The sequence below is a fragment of the Schistocerca nitens genome, chromosome 5 (genome assembly GCF_023898315.1).
Source record: "Schistocerca nitens isolate TAMUIC-IGC-003100 chromosome 5, iqSchNite1.1, whole genome shotgun sequence".
NCBI lineage: Eukaryota > Metazoa > Arthropoda > Insecta > Orthoptera > Acrididae > Schistocerca > Schistocerca nitens.
Genome location: NC_064618.1, coordinates 642,382,789 through 642,405,098, shown reverse-complemented (window position 1 = coordinate 642,405,098; position 22,310 = coordinate 642,382,789). Strand labels below are relative to the sequence as shown.

Sequence of the window (22,310 nt, the reverse complement as noted above, 5' to 3'; positions counted from 1 at the left end):
TGATCTTTCTTAATCTATGGAGGTGACATACAGCAGTGTTTGAATGGTAGGAATGTTCTTAACATAGAAATACCTGACAGTGTCGAAATAACAAGTTGTTACAACAACAATTAAATGCAATAATACACTCCTGGAAATGGAAAAAAGAACACATTGACACCGGTGTGTCAGACCCACCATACTTGCTCCGGACACTGCGAGAGGGCTGTACAAGCAATGATCACACGCACGGCACAGCGGACACACCAGGAACCGCGGTGTTGGCCGTCGAATGGCGCTAGCTGCGCAGCATTTGTTCACCGCCGCCGTCAGTGTCAGCCAGTTTGCCGTGGCATACGGAGCTCCATCGCAGTCTTTAACACTGGTAGCATGCCGCGACAGCGTGGACGTGAACCGTATGTGCCGGTGACGGACTTTGAGCGAGGGCGTATAGTGGGCATGTGGGAGGCCGGGTGGACGTACCGCCGAATTGCTCAACACGTGGGGCGTGAGGTCTCCACAGTACATCGATGTTGTCGCCAGTGGTCGGCGGAAGGTGCACGTGCCCGTCGACCTGGGACCGGACCGCAGCGACGCACGGATGCACGCCACGACCGTAGGATCCTACGCAGTGCCGTAGGGGACCACACCGCCACTTCCCAGCAAATTAGGGACACTGTTGCTCCTGGGGTATCGGCGAGGACCATTCGCAACCGTCTCCATGAAGCTGGGCTACGGTCCCGCACACCGTTAGGCCGTCTTCCGCTCACGCCCCAACATCGTGCAGCCCGCCTCCAGTGGTGTCGCGACAGGCGTGAATGGAGGGACGAATGGAGACGTGTCGTCTTCAGCGATGAGAGTCGCTTCTGCCTTGGTGCCAATGATGGTCGTATGCGTGTTTGGCGCCGTGCAGGTGAGCGCCACAATCAGGACTGCATACGACCGAGGCACACAGGGCCAACACCCGGCATCATGGTGTGGGGAGCGATCTCCTACACTGGCCGTACACCACTGGTGATCGTCGAGAGGACACTAAATAGTGCACGGTACATCCAAACCGTCATCGAACCCATCGTTCTACCATTCCTAGACCGGCAAGGGAACTTGCTGTTCCAACAGGACAATGCACGTCCGCATGTATCCCGTGCCACCCAACGTGCTCTAGAAGGTGTAAGTCAACTACCCTGGCCAGCAAGATCTCCGGATCTGTCCCCCATTGAGCATGTTTGGGACTGGATGAAGCGTCGTCTCACGCGGTCTGCACGTCCCGCACGAACGCTGGTCCAACTGAGGCGCCAGGTGGAAATGGCATGGCAAGCCGTTCCACAGGACTACATCCAGCATCTCTACGATCGTCTCCATGGGAGAATAGCAGCCTGCATTGCTGCGAAAGGTGGATATACACTGTACTAGTGCCGACATCGTGCATGCTCTGTTGCCTGTGTCTATGTGCCTGTGGTTCTGTCAGTGTGATCATGTGGTGTATCTGACCCCAGGAATGTGTCAATAAAGTTTCCCCTTCCTGGGACAATGAATTCACGGTGATCTTATTTCAATTTCCAGGAGTGTATTTTTCGTGACAAGTTTTGTTTCACACGATCAGCTATAGTAGACTGGCCAGTATTCTATGTTCTTCACAGGCATGGAAGAACCTCAGAATAAAAATATAAAAACTGGAAAAGTTGGGGGCTTATTCCCTTAAACGATTGAGGCACCTTATTATTTGTACGTAATCATAAATTTAAAAAGCCACATGTTATAAAGACTTATTAAGAAATAATATACAGAGTGTACCATTTATCTTGACTACTTCAAAGAATTTTTTCTCTAGGCATAAAATAAAATGAATGTACAAAGCAAATGCTTTTAGCTACCATGGGGACATCAACCTTCCTTGTAACATTGTTTTTTAGGAAGATATGAACAGCAGCACTTTTTTAGTTATTTCTCTGTATTTCTAATTTGGTAATCGATTTCCTCTCCACGAAAACTATTCAAAAACTATCACAGTGTACCATTCCCGTAAACATGAAGGTATGAAAAACATAACACGAAACTGACTTCAACACTCCTCAACGAAGGGTCAGTGCAGGTCCCTGTGGTAACGTGATTGACTGACAATTCAAACAGTACAACTGTTGTTTAAATACATGTGTTAAAATTATTGAAATGTAGAACTGAATGGAAACTCATATAGCCCTCTGTAGCTGTACTTTTTTTTAAGACCGTTAGAGACCCATACAACAGTTTTCGCATCTTGTAAGTTGCGTCTTCTGGTGTAAATATCTATAGAAAATATATTTCAAATTAATACTTTGATAATGTGGAATTGAAGTCATCTGAGATATCTTAAAGTACTGAATGAATAGGCTTAAACATGGAAGAAAATGTTATACATATAGTTAGGAAATTTGGCGTGGATTACATAAACGCCACACAGAATGGGCCTATACACATTTAAAAAATAAGATCTGTAACGTCATACCAAAAGAATGTTACTTAAAAATGCTATGTCATAAGGTATAAGAAGTAGTTACAGAATGCCAGAGAGTACAGTTGGCGTGACTAGGCGAAGTTGTCAGCCCTTCTCAATTGATAAGAACCATCATCAATGATTAATACCATGTTTAAAAACGAAAGAATAGAATTAGGGATCATAAACTGATCCTTGATTAAAAAGCAGTGAAGCAGTAACTCAGATGAAAAAGGCATGGGGACTGTTAAGATGTAACATGGAACAACTGCCCAAAAAGGTACTGAGCTGCATTAAAATCAACAATCACTTTACCGATTCAAATATTTTCCTGTCGGCCTGTGTCAAGCAACGGACAAGGTCCCTCGTAAATGTTGTCCAGGAAGGGATTGGGTCCCGTCGCGATTGAAAGATAAATTAAGTGATGAAAACTAATAAAATTAATGTATTGAGATCTTCTGAAAATTATTGTAACTGTTTTGAGGGCCACCGGTGAAGCTTATGCTGCCGGTCAAACTTACCGACTGCCGACAAGGGCCGGCCGTGGTGGTCTAGCGGTTCTAGGGGCGCAGTCCGGAACCGCGCGACTGCCACGGTCGCAGGTTCGAATCCTGCCTCAGGCATGGATGTGTGTGATGTCCTTAGGTTAGTTAGGTTTAAGTAGTTCTAAGTTCTAGGGGACTGATGACCTCAGATGTTAAGTCCCATTGTGCTCAGAGCCACTGCCGACAAGGTTATGTGTGTTCGTCACCAACTCTTTTTTCTTTTTTTAGTCATCAGTCTTCTCACTGGTTTGATGCGGTCCGCCACGAATTCCTCTTCTATGCCAGCTTCTTCATCTCAGCATAGCACTTGCAACCTACGTCATCAATTATTTGCTGCATGTATTTCAATCTCTGTCTTCATTTACAGTTTTTAAACTCTACAGCTCCCTCTAGTACCGAGGAAGTCATCCGCTGATGTGTTAACAGATGTCCTATCATCTTGTCCTTTCTCCTTGTCGTTGTTTTCCATATATTCCTTTCCTCTCCGATTCTGCGCAGAACCTCCTGATTCCTTACCTTATCACTCTATATAATTTCCAACATTCATCTGTAGCAAATGCTTCGATTTTCTTTTGTTCCGGTTTTCCCACAGGCCACGTTCCACCACCACACACTACTGTGCTCCAAACGCACATTCTCAGAAATTTCTTCCTCAAATTAAGGCCAATGTTTGATACTAATAGATTTCTCTTGGCCAGGAATGTCTTTTCGCCAGTGCTAGTCTGCTTTTTATATCCTCTTCGTTCCGTCCGTCATTGATTATTTTGCTGCCTAGGTGGCAGAATTCCTAAACTTCGTGTAATTCGTGACCATCAAATCTAATCTTAAGTTTCTTGCTCTTCTCATTTCTACTACTTCTCATTGATTTCGTCTTTCTGCGATTTACTCTCAGTCCATATCCTTTCACCTTGAGTTTAATTAACACTCTTATCTTTCTTTTATTTCCATCATTGCTTCTTCGATGTATAGATTGAACAGCAGGGGTGAATCCTTTTTAACCCGAGCACTTCGTTCTTGGTCTTCCACACTTTTTACACCCTCTTGGCTCTTTTACATGTCATTTATTGTCCTTCTCTCCCTATTACTTACTCCGATGTTCAACACCTCAACTATCTGACATTGTCGAACGCTTTTCCTCTTAGTGTGTCTTTAATGTTCTTTAGTCTTGATTACATTTTCAACTGCAATGTCAGAACGGTCTCTCTGATGCCTTTACCTTTTCTAAAGCCAAACTGATCGTCATCTGACACATCCTGAATTTTCTTTTCTATCCTTCTTTTTTTTCAATTCGTTTCGGCTTACTAGGGACCACAGGGCTCGTCTTTACTTTCAGCAAGGGTCTTCTGCTTTTTCTTGGTCCAGTATGGCTTCATCTTCTGGCTGTGAGCCTGCTTCCTCTCATCTGTCCACTTAGGTCTGGTGGTGCCTGTACAGTTCTTGCTTGTGAGACACAGTGGGAAGACTCCCTGCAGGATGGCCTGTCGGTACTGAGTTAGGTTCTCGGTTGTCTTTAATCGGATCTGCAGTTCCTCTAAGTCTGATTTAACAGAGGTGATCCACTTGCTTTGGCCGCCTTTCCCCTAATTGTCACTGTGAGAATCCTGTTAGTGAGCCTGGAGTGATTAAGGTGGGTAATGTGTTCATAGAAGGTCAGTCGCCTTTTCCTCGTACATGTGACTATGTCTTTCTCATGTTTATAGAGCTCGTTATTGTGCCTGATTCTTTCGGTACCGTCTTCCTCTCTTATGGGTCCTAGTATTCTTCCTCAGGATCTTCCTCTCTTTAACTTCTAGTTTCCTGAGTGGGGCCTTTCGATTAATCAAGAGGCTATCAGAGGCATAGGGTGCATAGGGTTTTACTACCAAGTTGTAGTGCTTCAGCTTTGTGTTCTTGAATGGGTACTTGGAGGTATAGCTGTTCTTACAGGAATGATAGGCCTTCTCTAACTTGGTGCACCTGTCATCTATGGTCAGGGTTTCACTCTCTCTTGCTGAGATCCATTCTCCCAAGTACCTGACTGCAGGAACTTTACAGATAGTATTGTTTCCAAGTGTGATTGTAGAAGAAGCCTGCTTGATACCGGTGATGAATTCAGTCTTCTGTATGTTGACCCTGAAGCCGGTTTTTGACGCAATACTCTAGGGGCTCGGTAGTTGGTGAGTAGCCTCCTCCATACTGTTGGCCAATAGGGTGAGATCATTAGCAAAGGCTAGACAGGGTACATTGAGGTAGTCTTTCTTGTACCCAAGCTTCAGTCCTGCTTCTGGTGACAATGTGGAAGTCCATTCCCTGACAGTTTTCTCCAGCACACAACTGAAGAGGATGCAAGAGAGGCCATCCCCCTGCCTGACACCTGTCTGGATGGGGAAGCTCACAGAGAGTTCACCCCTGAACTTGACTTTGGAGGTGGCGTTCTTCAGTATAGCTTGGACCAGTCTGGTAGTCTTCCCATCTAGGCCTAGTTCCCACAAGGTAGAAAAGAGGGTCTGTCGATCTATTGAGTCATATTCCTTTTGGAAGTCTACTGTAATGGCTACTCAGGGGTGTCCCCCACGGCTACTATATGAGAGGATGGTCTTGAGGTTTTGAATCTGTTCTGTGCAGGACTTACTTGTACAGAAACCAGCCTGGTATGCACCTAGTTGGGAGTCTAGCTGTTTGGTGACTCTATTTTGCAGGGCTCTAGAGAGGATCTTGTAGGTAATAAGTAACAAGAAGATGCCTCTGTAGTTGTTGAGGTCGATCTTACTTCCTTTCTTGTGTAGTGGATGGATCGTGACTGAGGTCCATCCCTCTGGCAAGACCTCTGTTCTCCAAATGTCCTGAATGATCTGGGTGATACTCTGCAGGGACTGTTCGTCTACATACTTCCACATTTCTGCAACTATACCATCTTCACCTGGGGACTTGTTCTTCTTAAGGTCTTTGCGTACTTCTCTATTTCTTCTTTGTTTGGTGGTATAGAATCCTGGTTTTTGACAGCGGGTTCAGCGAAAGCAAGTCTCTCTTTCGGTTTTTCTCCATTGAGGAGCTTCTGGAAGTATTCTGCAAAGGTTTTTGCGCAGTCCCTGTTATTCATTCGGTGTTTCCCATCTGGCCCTCTGAGGTGTATGGTTGGGGCCTTGTATAAAGTAGTCTCTTTCTTGAGTCGCTTGTAGAGATCTCTTGAATTGATTTTCTTGAACTCTTCTTCTGCCTGTAGTATTTGAGACCTGTTGTAGTTCCTCTTGGTTTTATAGATGATGTTCGCTGTTGTTCCTCTTTGCGCCATGAAAGCCTGATGGTTGGGCTCATCTTTGATCTGATTTCACTTGATCCATGCTCTACGCCTTTCCTCTATAGCTTGATCACATTATGTGGTCCACCAGGGTGCTTGCCTTTGTTTGTTGAAGAAGATATAGTTTCATGAGCGGCATCCAGTACAGCCTATTGAAGAGTAGGTCATCCTTGTTTCTGTGTGTTCTTCTAAAGGGTGGTCTGGAAGTCTCAATCCTTATCGCTCAGCCAGTGGGTGTTAAACCTTGGTATTGTCGAAACCTTTGGGGTATTGTGAGCTCTTCTCAAAGGTTGTAGGCTGATCTTAACTATGGGGAGATAGTGGTCAGAGTTGAGGTTTGCTCCCCTCAATACCTTGACGTTTTGTATTTCCTTGTGGTATCTCCTGTCAATATCCATATGGTCTATCTGAAATTCACCCAGCATGTGATTTGGATACAGGTCATGGCCTTCCTTGGTAGTCGCTTGAATGCAGTTGATTTTAGGACCAGGTTGTAGTTGTCACAAAGGTCTATGAGGCGCTCGCCATTTCTGATGGTCCTCTTGTGGGCTGGGTAACAGCCTATATCCTGCAGTACTTCTTTTCCTTGCCTACTTGTGCGTTGAAGTCACCCATGATTGTGGTGGTGTGGGGTAAGGGATCTTGTCTAGGGTCTCTTCGAGAGGGTTCCAGTAGTATTCTACTGCCTTCAGATCTTTCCTATTGGTGTCACTTGTAGGTGCATGGGAGTTAACTATTCTGTGTGCTCTATTGCAGGACTTCAAGGTTAACGATTCAAGGATAAAGAGGAGGTTCTGCCACTGGGGGATGTGAATTCTAAAACATGGTCGACCATTCTGTGATGTACAGCAAAGCCAGTACCCAGGTGTGGAACTGTCCTCATCACTCTTTCACCTGGTTTTCCTTCATAGATCCGGCATCCTTAGGATTCCATTTCATCCTCATCTGGGAACCGAGTTTCTTGTAATGCTGCTATCTTGATGTTATGCTTTTCCAACGCATCAAGAGTGTCTTTAAGTTTACCAACGTTTAACAGGGAATTCATCTTCACTGTAGCTAGGTAAGTGATGTTCCTTTTCTTTCAGAAATTCTGATGGAATGTTATCTATCCCTTCAGCCTTATTTGATCTTAATTCTTGAAAAGCTCTTTTAAATTCTGATTCTAGTACTGGATCCCCCTGTCTCTTCTGAATTGACTCCTGTTTCGTCTCCTATCTCATCAGACAAATCGTCCCCTCACAGAGGCCTTCAGTGTACTCTTTCCACCAATACACTCTCTCCTCTGCATTTAACAGTAGAATTCCCGTTGCACTCTTAATGTTACCACCCTTGCTTTAATTTTCACTGAAGGTTATTTTTACTTTTCTAAATGCTGAATCAGTCCTTCCGACAGTCATTTATTTTTCAGTTTCTACACTTTTTTCAGGCAGCCATTTCGTCTTATCTTCCCTACACTTCTTATTTATTTCAATGCTAAGTGACATGCATTTCGATCTTCCTGAACTTCCCTGAACATTTTTGTTCCTCTTTCTTTCATCGATCAACTAAAATATTTTTTTCTGTTCCACATGGTTTCCTCACAGTTAGCTTCTTTGTACCTATGTTTTCTCTTTCCAAGTTCTGTGATTGCCCTTTTTAGAGATGTCTATTCCTCTCCAACCGAATTGCCTATTGAGCTATTCTTTGTCGCAGTATCTATAGCGTCAGAGAACTTCAAGCGGATCTCTTCATTCTTTATACTTCCATATCCCACTTCTTTGCCCGTTGATTCTTCCTGGGAAGTCTCTTGAACTTCAGCCGGCCGAAGTGGCCGTGCGGTTAAAGGCGCTGCAGTCTGGAACCGCAGGACCGCTACGGTCGCAGGTTCGAATCCTGCCTCGGGCATGGATGTTTGTGATGTCCTTAGGTTAGTTAGGTTTAAGTAGTTCTAAGTTCTAGGGGACTAATGACCTCAGCAGTTGAGTCCCATAGTGCTCAGAGCCATTTTTCTCTTGAACTTCAGCCTACCTTTCATCACTGCTACGTTGTGATCTGATTCTACACTCCTGGAAATGGAGAAAAGAACACATTGACACCGGCGTGTCAGACCCACCATACTTGCTCCGGACACTGCGAGAGGGCTGTACAAGCAATGATCACACGCACGGCACAGCGGACACACCAGGAACCGCGGTGTTGGCCGTCGAATGGCGCTAGCTGCGCAGCATTTGTGCACCGCCGCCGTCAGTGTCAGCCAGTTTGCCGTGGCATACGGAGCTCCATCGCAGTCTTTAACACTGGTAGCATGCCGCGACAGCGTGGACGTGAACCGTATGTGCAGTTGACGGACTTTAAGCGAGGGCGTATAGTGGGCATGCGGGAGGCCGGGTGGACGTACCGCCGAATTGCTCAACACGTGGGGCGTGAGGTCTCCACAGTACATCGATGTTGTCGCCAGTGGTCGGCGGAAGGTGCACGTGCCCGTCGACCTGGGACCGGACCGCAGCGACGCACGGATGCACGCCAAGACCGTAGGATCCTACGCAGTGCCGTAGGGGACCGCACCGCCACTTCCCAGCAAATTAGGGACACTGTTGCTCCTGGGGTATCGGCGAGGACCATTCGCAACCGTCTCCATGAAGCTGGGCTACGGTCCCGCACACCGTTAGGCCGTCTTCCGCTCACGCCCCAACATCGTGCAGTCCGCCTCCAGTGGTGTCGCGACAGGCGTGAATGGAGGGACGAATGGAGACGTGTCGCCTTCAGCGATGAGAGTCGCTTCTGCCTTGGTGCCAATGATGGTCGTATGCGTGTTTGGCACCGTGCAGGTGAGCGCCACAATCAGGACTGCATACGACCGAGGCACACAGGGCCAACACCCGGCATCATGGTGTGGGGAGCGATCTCCTACACCGGCCGTACACCACTGGTGATCGTCGAGGGGACACTGAATAGTGCACGGTACATCCAAACCGTCATCGAACCCATCGTTCTACCATTCCTAGACCGGCAAGGGAACTTGCTGTTCCAACAGGACAATGCGCGTCCGCATGTATCCCGTGCCACCCAACGTGCTCTAGAAGGTGTAAGTCAACTACCCTGGCCAGCAAGATCTCCGGATCTGTCCCCCATTGAGCATGTTTGGGACTGGATGAAGCGTCGTCTCACGCGGTCTGCACGTCCAGCACGAACGCTGGTCCAACTGAGGCGCCAGGTGGAAATGGCATGGCAAGCCGTTCCACAGGACTACATCCAGCATCTCTACGATCGTCTCCATGAGAGAATAGCAGCCTGCATTGCTGCGAAAGGTGGATATACACTGTACTAGTGCCGACATTGTGCATGCTCTGTTGCCTGTGTCTATGTGCCTGTGGTTCTGTCAGTGTGATCATGTGATGTATCTGACCCCAGGAATGTGTCAATAAAGTTTCCCCTTCCTGGGACAATGAATTCACGGTGTTCTTATTTCAATTTCCAGGAGTGTATATCTACTCCAGGGTACACCTTACAACCCAGTGACACCAACATAGCAGCTGACAACACAAGCTTCGAGCGTTCAGTGCACTGACGAAGCGTGTGCGGTGACTTACGTCCGGGTACTGAGACGGTGATAACGTAAATCGTCGACTTGCTAGGTTTGACCGGTGTGTATTTTCCTTGTGTCTCCATTTGTTTACTGCAACATCAGGATATGTTACGTAACCCGTAATGTACGCACTGTGTTCTAGTACAGTAGAATAAAAATCAGTTTTGGGTTATGTTTTTAAAAACCTCGTATTTACGTGATGTTACACTGTGATGCGTTTTTGGAAAGGTCTTGACGAGAGGATGTGGATTACCGAACCAAAAAAATGTGAGCTATTGTTTAAAAAAGACATACTGCTGTTCATATCGTCTTAACGAAGAAAATTACAATAAAGGCAATCGTACTGATTAATGTCCCGCTCGTAGCTAGACAACATTTGCTTCGTACTTCTTTTTTTTTTATTTTACGAAATTTAGGGTCGTCAAGATAACCATTAAAATATGAGACAATGAACGCACATAATATTCTAACGTCCTTATAATAGACCGTTATGGTGCTCCGGAGGTTAATTTTACCCTTGTCGGTTTTGCTCCCTTAAAAACATGTTGAATTCTGTCTGTCAGAGACTTCTACATCCAGTCACAAATCTGGTTCGATATATGATAAACTCATATTTTGTTCACTAAGAGGCAGTGTTTAGCTATATCCAGGGCCTCCTGCAAGATAAGCAATTCGGCATCAGCGTGGAGACCTTTGTCTATGACGCTCTGGGTCTGAACGACGAACAGACCAAGCTGAGTTTCATTACTAGCTTTTCATTACCAGAAGGTGTTTCAAGGTAATACTTGTTTCCTTCTCCAGTGATTGTCTTTACGAGAATGGGAATTTGACTAGCTGCTGATTTGGCTCCCCATAACTCTGAGAAATGGTAACTGGTTGCTTTAGGTATTCTCAAAGGTCGCCAAAAACTTCTGCGTTCTGGCAGCACTATTTACTGAACAGCATACAAAAGCATGCTTGCTGGAGGTGGGTACACACACGTTCAATTACACTTACATCAATAATCCACTGTTCACACTCAAGTCTTTGGTACAGTGTTCGAGACTCCACATAGAAACTGTATCTCTGGCGTATCACTCTCGTATAACCCATGCGAAAAATGAACTAAATCTTGCTGTGCGAGCTCTGATTTCTCTTATTTTATCAGGAAGCTCATACATGTATGTGGGAGGTAACTAAATATTTTGGCGTTCAAAGCGCCTTTGTTTTAATGATTGCCGTACCAATTTGCTGCTCATATCCATGATACTCTCTCCCCACTTTCGTGATGATACGAAACGAGCCGCCCTTTTTTGAAGCTTTTCGATGTCCTCTGTCGGTCCTGTCTGATAAGTATCCCATACCGCGCAGGACTACTCCCGTAGATGAAGGACAAATGCAGTGTAGGCAGTCCCTTTAGTAAATTTGTTGCATCCTCTAATTTTTCTGGCAATGAATCGTTCTTATTTAAAGAAAGGCGGCGTTGTATTGCTATGAGAGTAATAACATTGCTTTATAATTATACGAAAACAGCACAATCTATTTTCACTGAAGTTCCCTGCCTCGGCCAATTTTGGTCATCTTCAGATTTTAATTATGAAGAGGATGACGCCAACCACTGGAATCACTTGGTGCCCTTCGTGAAAATCCTGCGCTTACACATTCATCACGGACCGTAATGGTGTGACTCTTGGGGTGCCGGGATGGAAAGCTGTAAAGTTCACCAAATTTCAAAAGAAATTGTATCATAATACCGATACACATTACCCTCCTCCCCACCCCCTTGAGCTGCCGCTTCTTTTATCACCGCAACAGATAAAAACTAATGCTGGTAGACTGTTCATGATTTGGCATTCTCGTCACAATTTCATAATGACATGAATAACTAATATGTGCCAATAGTGTCTGAAAAGTGACTAAATATTGAATTTGGGAGTTGTAAACATAGAAATGGTAGACAAATTCAGTATAACAAATATATTTATTAACTTGAACATTTGGAAATACTTCAACATGTGACCCAGTAATTGAATACAAAATGCAAGCACAGGGGTGTAACTGAATGAACTGTTGGCTAAGTAAAACTGGAGTCTAGCGGTATACAATGGTCAGCCAGAACATTAAGACCACCAACCTGCTATCGATATCAACTCGTCCGGGAGGGGAATGACTCCTAGTCAGACACATGGACTGTGCATGCAGTATCAGTGAGCGTGCTCTCTGTGTGTAGAATGCAGAAGGCGCGCTATATATCTGAGTTTGACCGAGGGCAGATTGTGATCGCCTGGAAGCTCGGCACGAGCATCATTTCGGAAACTGTGCGACTTGTAAGGTGTTCGAGGCTTGCTGTGGTGTGTGTCTTTAATATGTGGCGAAGCCAAGGTGAAACCATGTGCGGAATCGTGGCATTGGGCAGCCACGGATGTCGGACGTCGTAGGCTTGGCAGACTATAAAAGAGAACAGACGATGAACTATCGCTGAATTTACATCAGACTTTAAAGCTGATCTGAGCACAAATGCGTCTAAACACACAGCGCTCCGAACGCTCCTAATAATGAGCCTCCGCATTCAACGACCCATGCATGTGCCAATGATAACACCACGACGACGGCAACTACGGCTGAAATGGGCATGTGACCATCGGAACTGGACATTGTCGCAGTGGCAGAGCGTTGTGTGGTTTAATGAATTCCGATACCTTCTTCACCAAGCCGATGGGAGGGCGCGAATCCATCGTCTTCCAGGGGTACAGCTTCCTTCACACCTGTGCTGCCGGAAGGAGATAAGCTGACAGCGGCTCCATTATGCTCTGTAGAATATTAACGTTGACATCCACGGGTCCGTTGGAGCTCATGCAAGGCTCGGTGACGGCCAAGGAGTATCGTACACTGCTTACAAACCACGTACATCCTTTCATGATGATCACGTTTCTCGAAAGCAGTGGCATTTTTCAGCAAGACAATGCGCCATTTCACAAGGCCAGGAGTGTAATGGACTGTTTCAAGGAACATAATGGCGAGTTACAATTGATGTATTGACCTCTAGCTCGCCAGATTTGAACCCGGCCGAACACATCTGGGATGTGATTGAATGTGGCATCAAAGCTCATCGCTCCCCCACCCCTCCCCACCTCCACCCACCATCTCCCAGGAATTCACGCAAATTAGAGGACTTTTGTGTGCAGATAGGGTGCCGACTCCCTCCAGCGACCTACCAAGGCCTCATTACTTCCATGTCATGACGGGTCGTCGCTGTTGTCTGTACCGGCAATTTGGCAGGTGGTCATAGCGTTCTGCCTGGTCAGTGTAATTACAGCACCCGATGATCTGCTATGAGTGTGTGCTAATTTGCCAAGAGAATAAACAACTATTCTATCACACAACAGTGATCAAATAGGGTAACTCATCTTAGAAACCCACATGCAAGTGTGTCTGCCACGGGAGCGAAGCAGTGAGTACGTCAGAATAGAAACTTCCTGGCAGATTAAAACTGTGTGCCGGACCGAGACTCGAACTCGGGACCTTTGACTTCCGCGGGCAAGTGTTCTACCGACTGAGCTACCCAAGCACGACTCACGTCCCGTCCTCACAGCTTTACTTCTGCCAGTACCTCGTCTCCTACCTTCCAGGAAGTTACATATCAGTGCACACTCCGCTGCAGAGTGAAAATCTCATTCCAGTACGTCAGAATAAATAAACAAGTCCCTACTTTGCCGGCGCAGTGAGATCGGCTCGTGGTAGGCAGCTTTCTGCGCAGGGTTGTACTGCATGCTGTCCTCACGAATGCTGACCTCCATGATGATCTCCGGCTGCGATCGTGACCCAATGAAACGCGAGATAGCTAAGCAAGTTAACACTCCCGACCATTGATTCCAAATGGAATCTATCAACCTCTGTCCATTCCACCGATATAGTGATCACTTCTAATTACACCTTGTGATATCCGCTATTTTTGGCTTCATTAAAACAGAAAATAGTTATAAAGAATGATTAATGTACGTAATAAGGCGTCGCAAAGCGACGGTGGAATTTCCTAAATGATGTAATTCGTCGTCTTTGGGCGGCAACATAAGCAGAAGAATACGGATAGATATGCGATCCTTCACTATTTTGTTCGCTGGAGAACAAGTGAAGCCTTGAGCGCCAAACACTTGTACTGTTTTTCCTAAGTAAGACAGACGCAGATTTGTGGCGGTCTGATCTAGTTTTTTACTAAATAAATAAAAACGTGTTCCGTCTAAGTTTGAGTGAAGTGTGAAAAGAAGAACTGTTATAACTTATCGTGACGACGCACGAGCGACTCAAGAGGACAATGGCTATATAAAAGAGCGCTCAATGGACACGAAACGGACATAAAAATCTACCGTCATTGTAGTACTAAGCTTAAGGTACGATATATGTTTTAGTTATAATAAATATTTGTTCTGGAAATATTGCATCATTTAGCAGTGCTCATTCCTATCATCTCCTCAGTATTATTTTCATTTTAATTATGCATTTTGCTAAGATTACAGACACCAAGATCAGCAGTCCAATGCGCGTGTTACATTGACAAAAAGAAAACTGTTTTATCGTCTTCTTGCATCAGCTTTAATATTGAATTTCCCTTTTGTGTGATGTTATAGTTGTTTTTGCGCCCTTAAGAACTTTCTGGTCCCTTAGGAAATTGTTTTGTGATAAGAATAACTTCACGACTGGGTATGATCGTATCTACGATCATGAAGTAATTAGAAAGACGATAATGCAATTTCTTAATCAATAGCGCGCTAGCTGTGACTGCTTCAAACCACGCGAAACTGCAAGTAAAGACTATTCACATTTCATAATGCAATATTTTATGACAATGGTCAATCCATGATTCTTACTCCAATTGTAATTGATAAAACAGTAAGCGAAATCTCAAATTCCAACTTGTCCACTGAATAACAACATCACTTTTATTTTGTTACATCACAACCTCTACCTCGTCCCCGGGTGGACCGGAGGGTACTTAGGTTACTTCCACGACCTCTTTCTCTCTTGCAGCCCAGATGAGACTCACCGAAAAACTCCGCTCTGCGCACCTACGTAGAAAATGAGTGCGCCATAACTCCTCCACGCTTCGATACTTCCAGTTGCAGTTCTGCACGGAATCGTACCCCAATGATTTCGTGCAGTTCGCCACAGACAATCCCGCCAAAACGGCACGAACAATGCGGCACCAATGGCGGGCTTTGCATCCAAATTTTAGCAACGTGCTTTTACGTCAGCCAATCAACTCCAATCAACTTGCGTTTTTTTAAGGCGTGTGCTGAAAGACTGGCGCTTGAGAACTGCACCCGAGAAATGCGAAAACGGCGTGTGGGCGTGGACGCCGCTCCCGCAGAGTCAGACATCTAAGTCTGAGAAAGCTGCCCCCAAAATACAACTACCAGGCGCCGAACCGGGGCTGGCTGATTGTTCTCGGTAGTAAAGCAATTCTGCGAGGGGCCAGCCAGTCGTTTCTAACTTGCGCCGACTGTGTGTGTGTAATCTCCATACCACCAGATACAAAGGCGTGCCGAGGTAGGGTCGCGAAAGGCTGCCTTTGTCGGCGACTCGCTATTTACAGTGCCAGGTCGTTCCGGGAACGCAGTGCCCGATCTGCCGTGACCCTTGTCAGCGCACCGCTGCGCGGAGAGTCACCTCAAGCACCCACAGCCGTAAATATAGAGAATAAACCAATGCCATCACCCCAATAATTTAATAAGAGCAAAGGAAATTAGAGTTCTCTTTATCTGATCACACGTTATTCCGTGGCCTTACACAACCCAGCCTCACCGAGAACATTTCGAGTGGGTGTCAAATTGGAAAAAAGAAAAAAAAAAAAAAAAGAAATGGAATGCGACAGGCCAGTGAGGGCCTGACATCTTGCAACTCTGCATGACCATCGCGACATGCTCGTCCCTACTGAATGTATTTCTTGCTCACGTGTCTTCTTCGCAGCCCTTACCTGACTGCTATGGATCATTGTTTCTCCAATGACTGTTTTGTCTACGTTTCTTTTGTTCGAACTACCATTTCTCTGTCTCACGAAACTCCAGTGAGCGTGTATCATTTATGCAACAAGTGGATATTATATGTGCAACATCTGCGTCTATAGCTCTTTCATCTGCCATTATTGATTAACAATATTTAGACCTACTAAGCCTTGGGGAATTTAGTTCCATGGAGTTAGACTTCCATCACTGGGTAAGCTGAGTGTACTAGTGCTGAAGCAGCACATCTGATAGCCACTCACAGCAACAGGGGAGACACAAGCTGTTTGCAGGCAGAGCACAATACTGGAGGCAGCACAAGTTGTTTACAAGTGAACTACAGGCCAAGCGAAAGCATAAGTCGTTTTCAGATGTACTACAACAACATGGAAAACATGAACAGTTTACAAGCGGAGTACATTTTTGGGTGAAACACTATATGCTTACAAATGGCGTATACTACTAAGTATGCCGGCCGCGGTGGCCGAGCGGTTCTAGGCGTGAAGTCCGGAACCGCGCGACTGCTACGGTCGCAGGTTCGAATCCTGCCTCGGGCATGGATGTGTGTGCTGTCCTTAGGTTAGTTAGGTTTAAGTAGTTCTAAGTTCTAGGGGACTGATGACCTCAGCTGTTAAGTCCCATAGTGCTCAGAGCCATTTGAACCATTTGTACTAAGTATGGCACAAATTATTTACAAACAGAGTATAATAATGGGGAAAATTACAAGTTGTTTACGAGTAGGATGTAACGCTGGGTAAGGCATGCGATGTCTCTAAGAGAAGTAGGGGAGAGCCGGGTAAAGTATCCAGGATAAGGTATTCATATTTTTTAAGCTGATTAGCAATAGGCACATCACATATAATTAAAATGAGGACGACCAACTTTCAGTGTGGATGTATATCACGGTTGAACTCTTACGGAAATCAGCAGAATTCCTGGAGTAGAGAGGATAATAGGTATGGGTCACTAAATTAGTAGTGTGTGGATGAGTTGAGAATTTGGGTCTGACAGTAGTCGGGCTAGCCACTGTGTCTGGATGGTGCAATGGTCAGTGCTGCCTAGTAAGCAGAAGACATCGGTTTGAATCCTGTTTCGGCAGAAATTTTCAACTTTCCCCACAGATTTAAATCAACGCCCACTGGCAGCTTATGTCATTCATTCCCTTGTGTATTGACTAATATAGAATAATTTAATCATCTTAGGATGAAATTAAACACTTAAAACAATTCAGTTTCCATAAAGTGGCAAGAGTCACTTTGTCCGACGTAAGGGGGCTAAGTGGCCATTTGGTTTTAAATTCAAAAATAAGAAATAAAAAAAATTGTTTTAACAAAGAACTCAGTACAGTTTATTGTGAAACGTGATTCGAATTGCACTTTTCACATATCGAAATCAAACTTTGTTCCTCAAATCCTGTGCAGACTTCATGAGCCCAGAGAGAGCACAATTGGTACTTAATCCAGTGCTCTTCCAGTCTCGAGTCTGAAGACTTTTCTTCACAGTACATGCACTCTGTGATTCATCCTTGTTGACAAAAATTCTTCTAGGGTTGGGTCTCCTGCTGTTCGCAAGTTCCTTCTTTCTGCTTCTCTTCTCTTCAGCTGCTTTCCGTTTTTCCTTCCTTTTCTTTTCTTTTTCTTCTCTCTCTGTGTTTGTCGCTTCTACATCACCTCTGTAAGTGCTTGCTGCAAGTATCTCCACAGAGCCCTCCTTTCGGCTGGTACTTTTACGTTTCCCCCTACACAAAAGTTGCCAGAGCCCACTGCTGAGATGGCCAGTTTGCCTGCATCGACGCCTTTACACGAAAGCTGTATATCTTTTAATAGCATGACCGAACTTTCGGTTATTAATGTAGGATTAGGGAGTCAAAGTATAACACTTTCAACACAGCTCACAATGGCCACTTTGCCCGCTATGCCCACGTTGCCCAGCTGTCCCCTACAATTGTGAGGCTAGCACAAGATTTTTATTGGTTGCTTTGTAAGTATCATATGTATGCAGTCGTTTTCTGAACTTGGTAAGATTTATTGTACCATTAACTTTCAGGCCACTGCATGCACAAAGTAAGATTGAGGTAATACAATAAAAATAGGAATAATTGGATATAGTCCTGTCACATTTAGAATAATTCAAATATTAATAATGAACCATGTAAAATTAAGGTGTCAGATTCAAAAAGATGGAATTATTGTCCATCCACACACTAAGTTAATTAATATTTAATTACATTAGAAATTGTCGGTAGTATAGCCGGTTCAGCTTAGTGTTTAGCACTAATAGTATATCTTCAGCACTCACAAAACAAAGGCAATTAGTGTACAAGCACCCTTAACTGAAAACAGTTATTAGAAAGTAATATTAGAACAACATATCTCCGTGAAGTCAAAATAATAATAAATAATTTTAATTTTCCGACACAACATTGATCTCTGATTATTAGATTGACTCTAAGCAGAACCACAGAAAGAATACTGATATAATAATTATGTCACATGTAACTATTGATAAAATAGTAAACCAGTGTTTTGGTTAGTCCATATGGTTGGGTACTGAATACCTACAGTTAATTCTGGCAGTCAAGTGTAACACTTTGTAAAACGAGTGAAAACTATTAAGCAGCTCTACCTTGGATAAATGTCCAGGAGAACTGTTTATTTCTAGTTACTGTCTTTTGAAATCAAATTGGTAAACATGAATAGTTAATAACACTCTCTGCTAAATGACTCTTTAGAACATTAACTAAATCAACATTTATGGGATATTTCATTAGTTTATTTTCCAGCACTCTGTCTTTCGCTCAGACTTCATCGTCCTTCCAGTTGGATCACAAGAACAAATACCATCAATTTTCAGAGGGAAATGACAAAAATTTTCAATTCAAATCACAGTTTTCAGCTATTGCACAACTGGCAAGCTTCAAACTCTCGATCATGTCACACACGTAGCAAATGAACAACTACTTCCATTGGCGATTTGGAAAATAAGTATCTGAGCTTTTGTAATTACAATCTTGCTATGTGGTCTAAGTGCTCTTCAGCAAATCACTCAAATGTCAGTGGAAACCCATTAATTGCTCAGATATCAGATCTTTAGTATCAATGCCTAACAACTATCTTAACGTGTTTTCTCATGAAGTTCGTGTGATTCCTGTGCGAAAATCTTACTCCAAAATTTAAAATGCTCTGTTGTGTTGAAATGATCTGACAACCTTGCGCAATGAATGGTGGCTCTATGATTCAATGTAATAAGACAGATTTTCAGATGCACTTTCTCTCTCACAGGATATAGAAATTAAACCGAATTTCTCATATAAATTAAAGGTTTCAAATTTATCACAGCATCACATCAATTACAAATCAAATAAAAAGTTCAGCTGTCTTAAAGCATTCACATATCTTAAATTACAAAACTGACCTTTGAACCCTGTACCAACATATCAAAATAATTTTGTCAAAAGAAATTACTTTTTTTTTACTGTGGTGTCACCACCAGACACCACACTTGCTAAGTGGTAGCTTTAAATCGACCGCGGTCCATTAGTACATGTCGGACCCGCGTGTCGCCACTGTCAGTGATCGCAGACCGAGCGCCACCACACGGCAGGTCTCGAGAGATGGACTAGCACTCGCCCCAGTTGTACGGATGACTTAGCTAGCGATGCACACTGACGAAGCCTCGCTCATTTGCAGAGCAGATAGTTAGAATAGCCTTCAGCTAAGTCAATGGCTACGACCTAGCAAGGTACCATTAGCATTACATTGCATGTATCTACAGAGTCTCACTTGTATCGTCAAGAGCGATGTACAACAATGATGGATTAAAGTTAAGTATTCCAGCAGCTACGTACTTTTCTTTATAGCATTCATTACGTATCCTGTTTCAGACCTCACGCCAGCCTGCGTGAGTTAACGTGTGCATTCGGCCTCCTCAACCAAGTAGTGTGCGTAGTGTTGGCTAACTGCTAACACTACATTTACAACACTCACTCTTTGTCTCTGGTGATAATTGGCGAATCAGTCTTAATAGTTGCACCAAGTCAAGCAATGGTACACACATCCACTTCACATTTATCTGACACTTTGCTCTCAGTGTTCCATGCGTAAATTCACGCTTAACGCAGTTCATTGCTATGTTACAACTGTTTCCAAGTATTCTCTAAGCATTATTGTTAATGACACTGCTATAGTTTTGACACACATAAATGAAATAGACTACAGCTCAATGATCTACCCATCTTATGCTTGATGTAACTGCGATCTTAAAGCAGAATTAGAAACACGAAAGAAGTAGTAAAATTTTGTTTAGTCGTTGGCAGGCAGCAACAAAGCGACTGGACACGTGCTGATTCTGACGCTTGTTGCAGACTGGATCAACGGCGGCCATGTTGTCAGCAAGTTCGCGGTGCAGCCGCCAGCTGGCGGTAGCCCTGAGCAGAGGCCGCGCCACTGCGGCTACGGCAGTGAAGGAAACTATGGCGGAACCGACGGAGGAGTGGCTGAGGGCAAAACCTTTTGAGGAAATGCCTGGGCCCAAACCACTGCCTATCATAGGAAACACCTGGAGATTCCTGATGCCATCAGGTAAGGGCGGGATCTGTTCTCTCTACCTTGTGAGGAGAGACGTCTCCTCTTCTACATGGCAGCTAACCCAACAATATTTTAACACTACTTGGATGCACAGCCTGCATCTTAAATAGTCTTCATAATATTGACAAATCTCTTCAATTTTGAGGTTACTACGGATACACCCATAATAGAGATAACAGGGCAGGAAATAATAGTACTTCAGTCTCTTTTTCAAACCTCAGTCATACACACTTCCAGTAATGTTCACATTATTGCATCCTTTCTATCCTCCTTTCCATCGCATGTACCGATAACCAGCACTCATTCCACTCATTCATGTATCTGCCACCATATTTCAGGTGTTCCCAAAGATCAGTCCCTTATCCTCTAATCTATATCCTCTTCTGATATGCCTGAAACATGTCCTCAGCCAGTACATTGACAACACCATATTCCACCTTCCAGAACACTCACTGGCCCTTTGGCTCTATGTCAACCAGTTTGCCTCTAGGTGAGACCAGTGTTTCCTCATAATTAACCCAACCAATAACTGCAGGACGAATCGTCTGCCTCTTCTGTTCAAAGAATGCTACCACAGCATTTACAATCATCCTATCCACTTAACTAATGTGCCTAAACACATCAGACTAAACCTGACTATAAACTAACCCCTTTTACTAATGGTGTAAAAAACCTTATATAACAGACTAATATTACAAACTATCTGAATACTAGGATTCAGTCCTCCACCATATTCGTCTTCTACAAAGTTTATTCTCTCTCATGCCAATGTCGCTTGAATTTCCACTACACCAGAAGTTTGTCCCACATACCACGTTCTCAGATGCCATTTATTTTGTCTGACTTTTCACATCTATCTGTCATCTTTACCTTCTTGAGACCAATTTTTTTCATCAGTATTGTGAATCGTTTGTTGCAGGGCCCACCGAGAATTCCTGTCCTGTACTAAACGTTTCATCCCAGAGTAGCAATTGCAAACTATCTCCTCAATTATTTGCTGGATGTATACCAATCTCTGTTTCCCTCTGTATCTTTTATCGTCTACAGCTCCGTCTAGCACCATGGAAGTCTTAACACTTGTCCTATCCTCCTATCTCATCTTCTTATCAGTGTTTTCTGCATGTTCCTCTCCTTGCCAATTCTGCGGGGAGCCTCCTCATTCCTTCCCTCATCAGTCCACCTAACTTTCAACAATTTTCTGTAGCACTACATTTCAAACGCTTCGATTCTCTTCTGTTCCGGTTTTCCCACAGTCCACGTCTCACTACCATATAGTTCTGTGCTTCAAACGTACATTCTTAAAAATTTCTTCCCCAAATTGAGACCTATCTAGTAGATTTCACTTGGCCTTGATTGATTCCTGTATGAAACTTATTTTCATCTTATCTCACAGACTGAACGCATCTGGAATTCCTACACTTCATGCAAACTTGACAGTAACCACCCCATCGTTCCATTCCTGATTGTCACCTTTCGTGGTCTTTCTGCACACACTCCCCACAGTGAAATCTTAACCACTTCATCCCACCTGACCACAAAATCCGCCCATAGAGCTGCCCAGCCTGCCAAATTTTAACACTCTACTCCTTTCTCCATGTCAGGGCCTATTTTCTCACCACGCTACTTACCTTTTCCAACAGCTTGGTCTGGGATCTTTCATCATTTCCATCCCACGCCCTTTCCAAGAGGCTTAAGTATATGCTATTAAATATTAAAATTTCAGCTTCATGAAGGTAACATTCAATCAACGTCAAACTTATATAGAGTATACTACATCACTTGGTATGCAAATGATCAGCATTTCAGCGGGACTGCGCACAGTAAGCAGAAATTACGCCAACTCTGATCTGTGTATAAAGAAAGTCGTTGTATGTGACAAGACAGCATTATACCTCATACCAGCGTACCCC

General features: G+C 44.2%; 1 protein-coding gene across 12 annotated transcripts in view; it reads left to right on the top strand.

The window, feature by feature from the left end:
• LOC126259432 (probable cytochrome P450 301a1, mitochondrial) overlaps positions 1–22,310 on the top strand; it is a 414,350-nt gene that overhangs the window by 154,936 nt on the left and 237,104 nt on the right. For 10 of the 12 annotated variants that reach the window (XM_049956243.1, XM_049956237.1, XM_049956238.1 and 7 more), the window contains exon 2: positions 20,178–20,394. The exons of the other annotated variants lie outside the window; for them this stretch is intronic. In XM_049956243.1, the coding sequence (XP_049812200.1) occupies positions 20,196–20,394 (199 nt within the window). In that variant the 5' untranslated portion in view covers positions 20,178–20,195. The remainder of the gene's footprint in view (positions 1–20,177; positions 20,395–22,310) is intronic. 12 annotated transcript variants of the gene reach the window in all.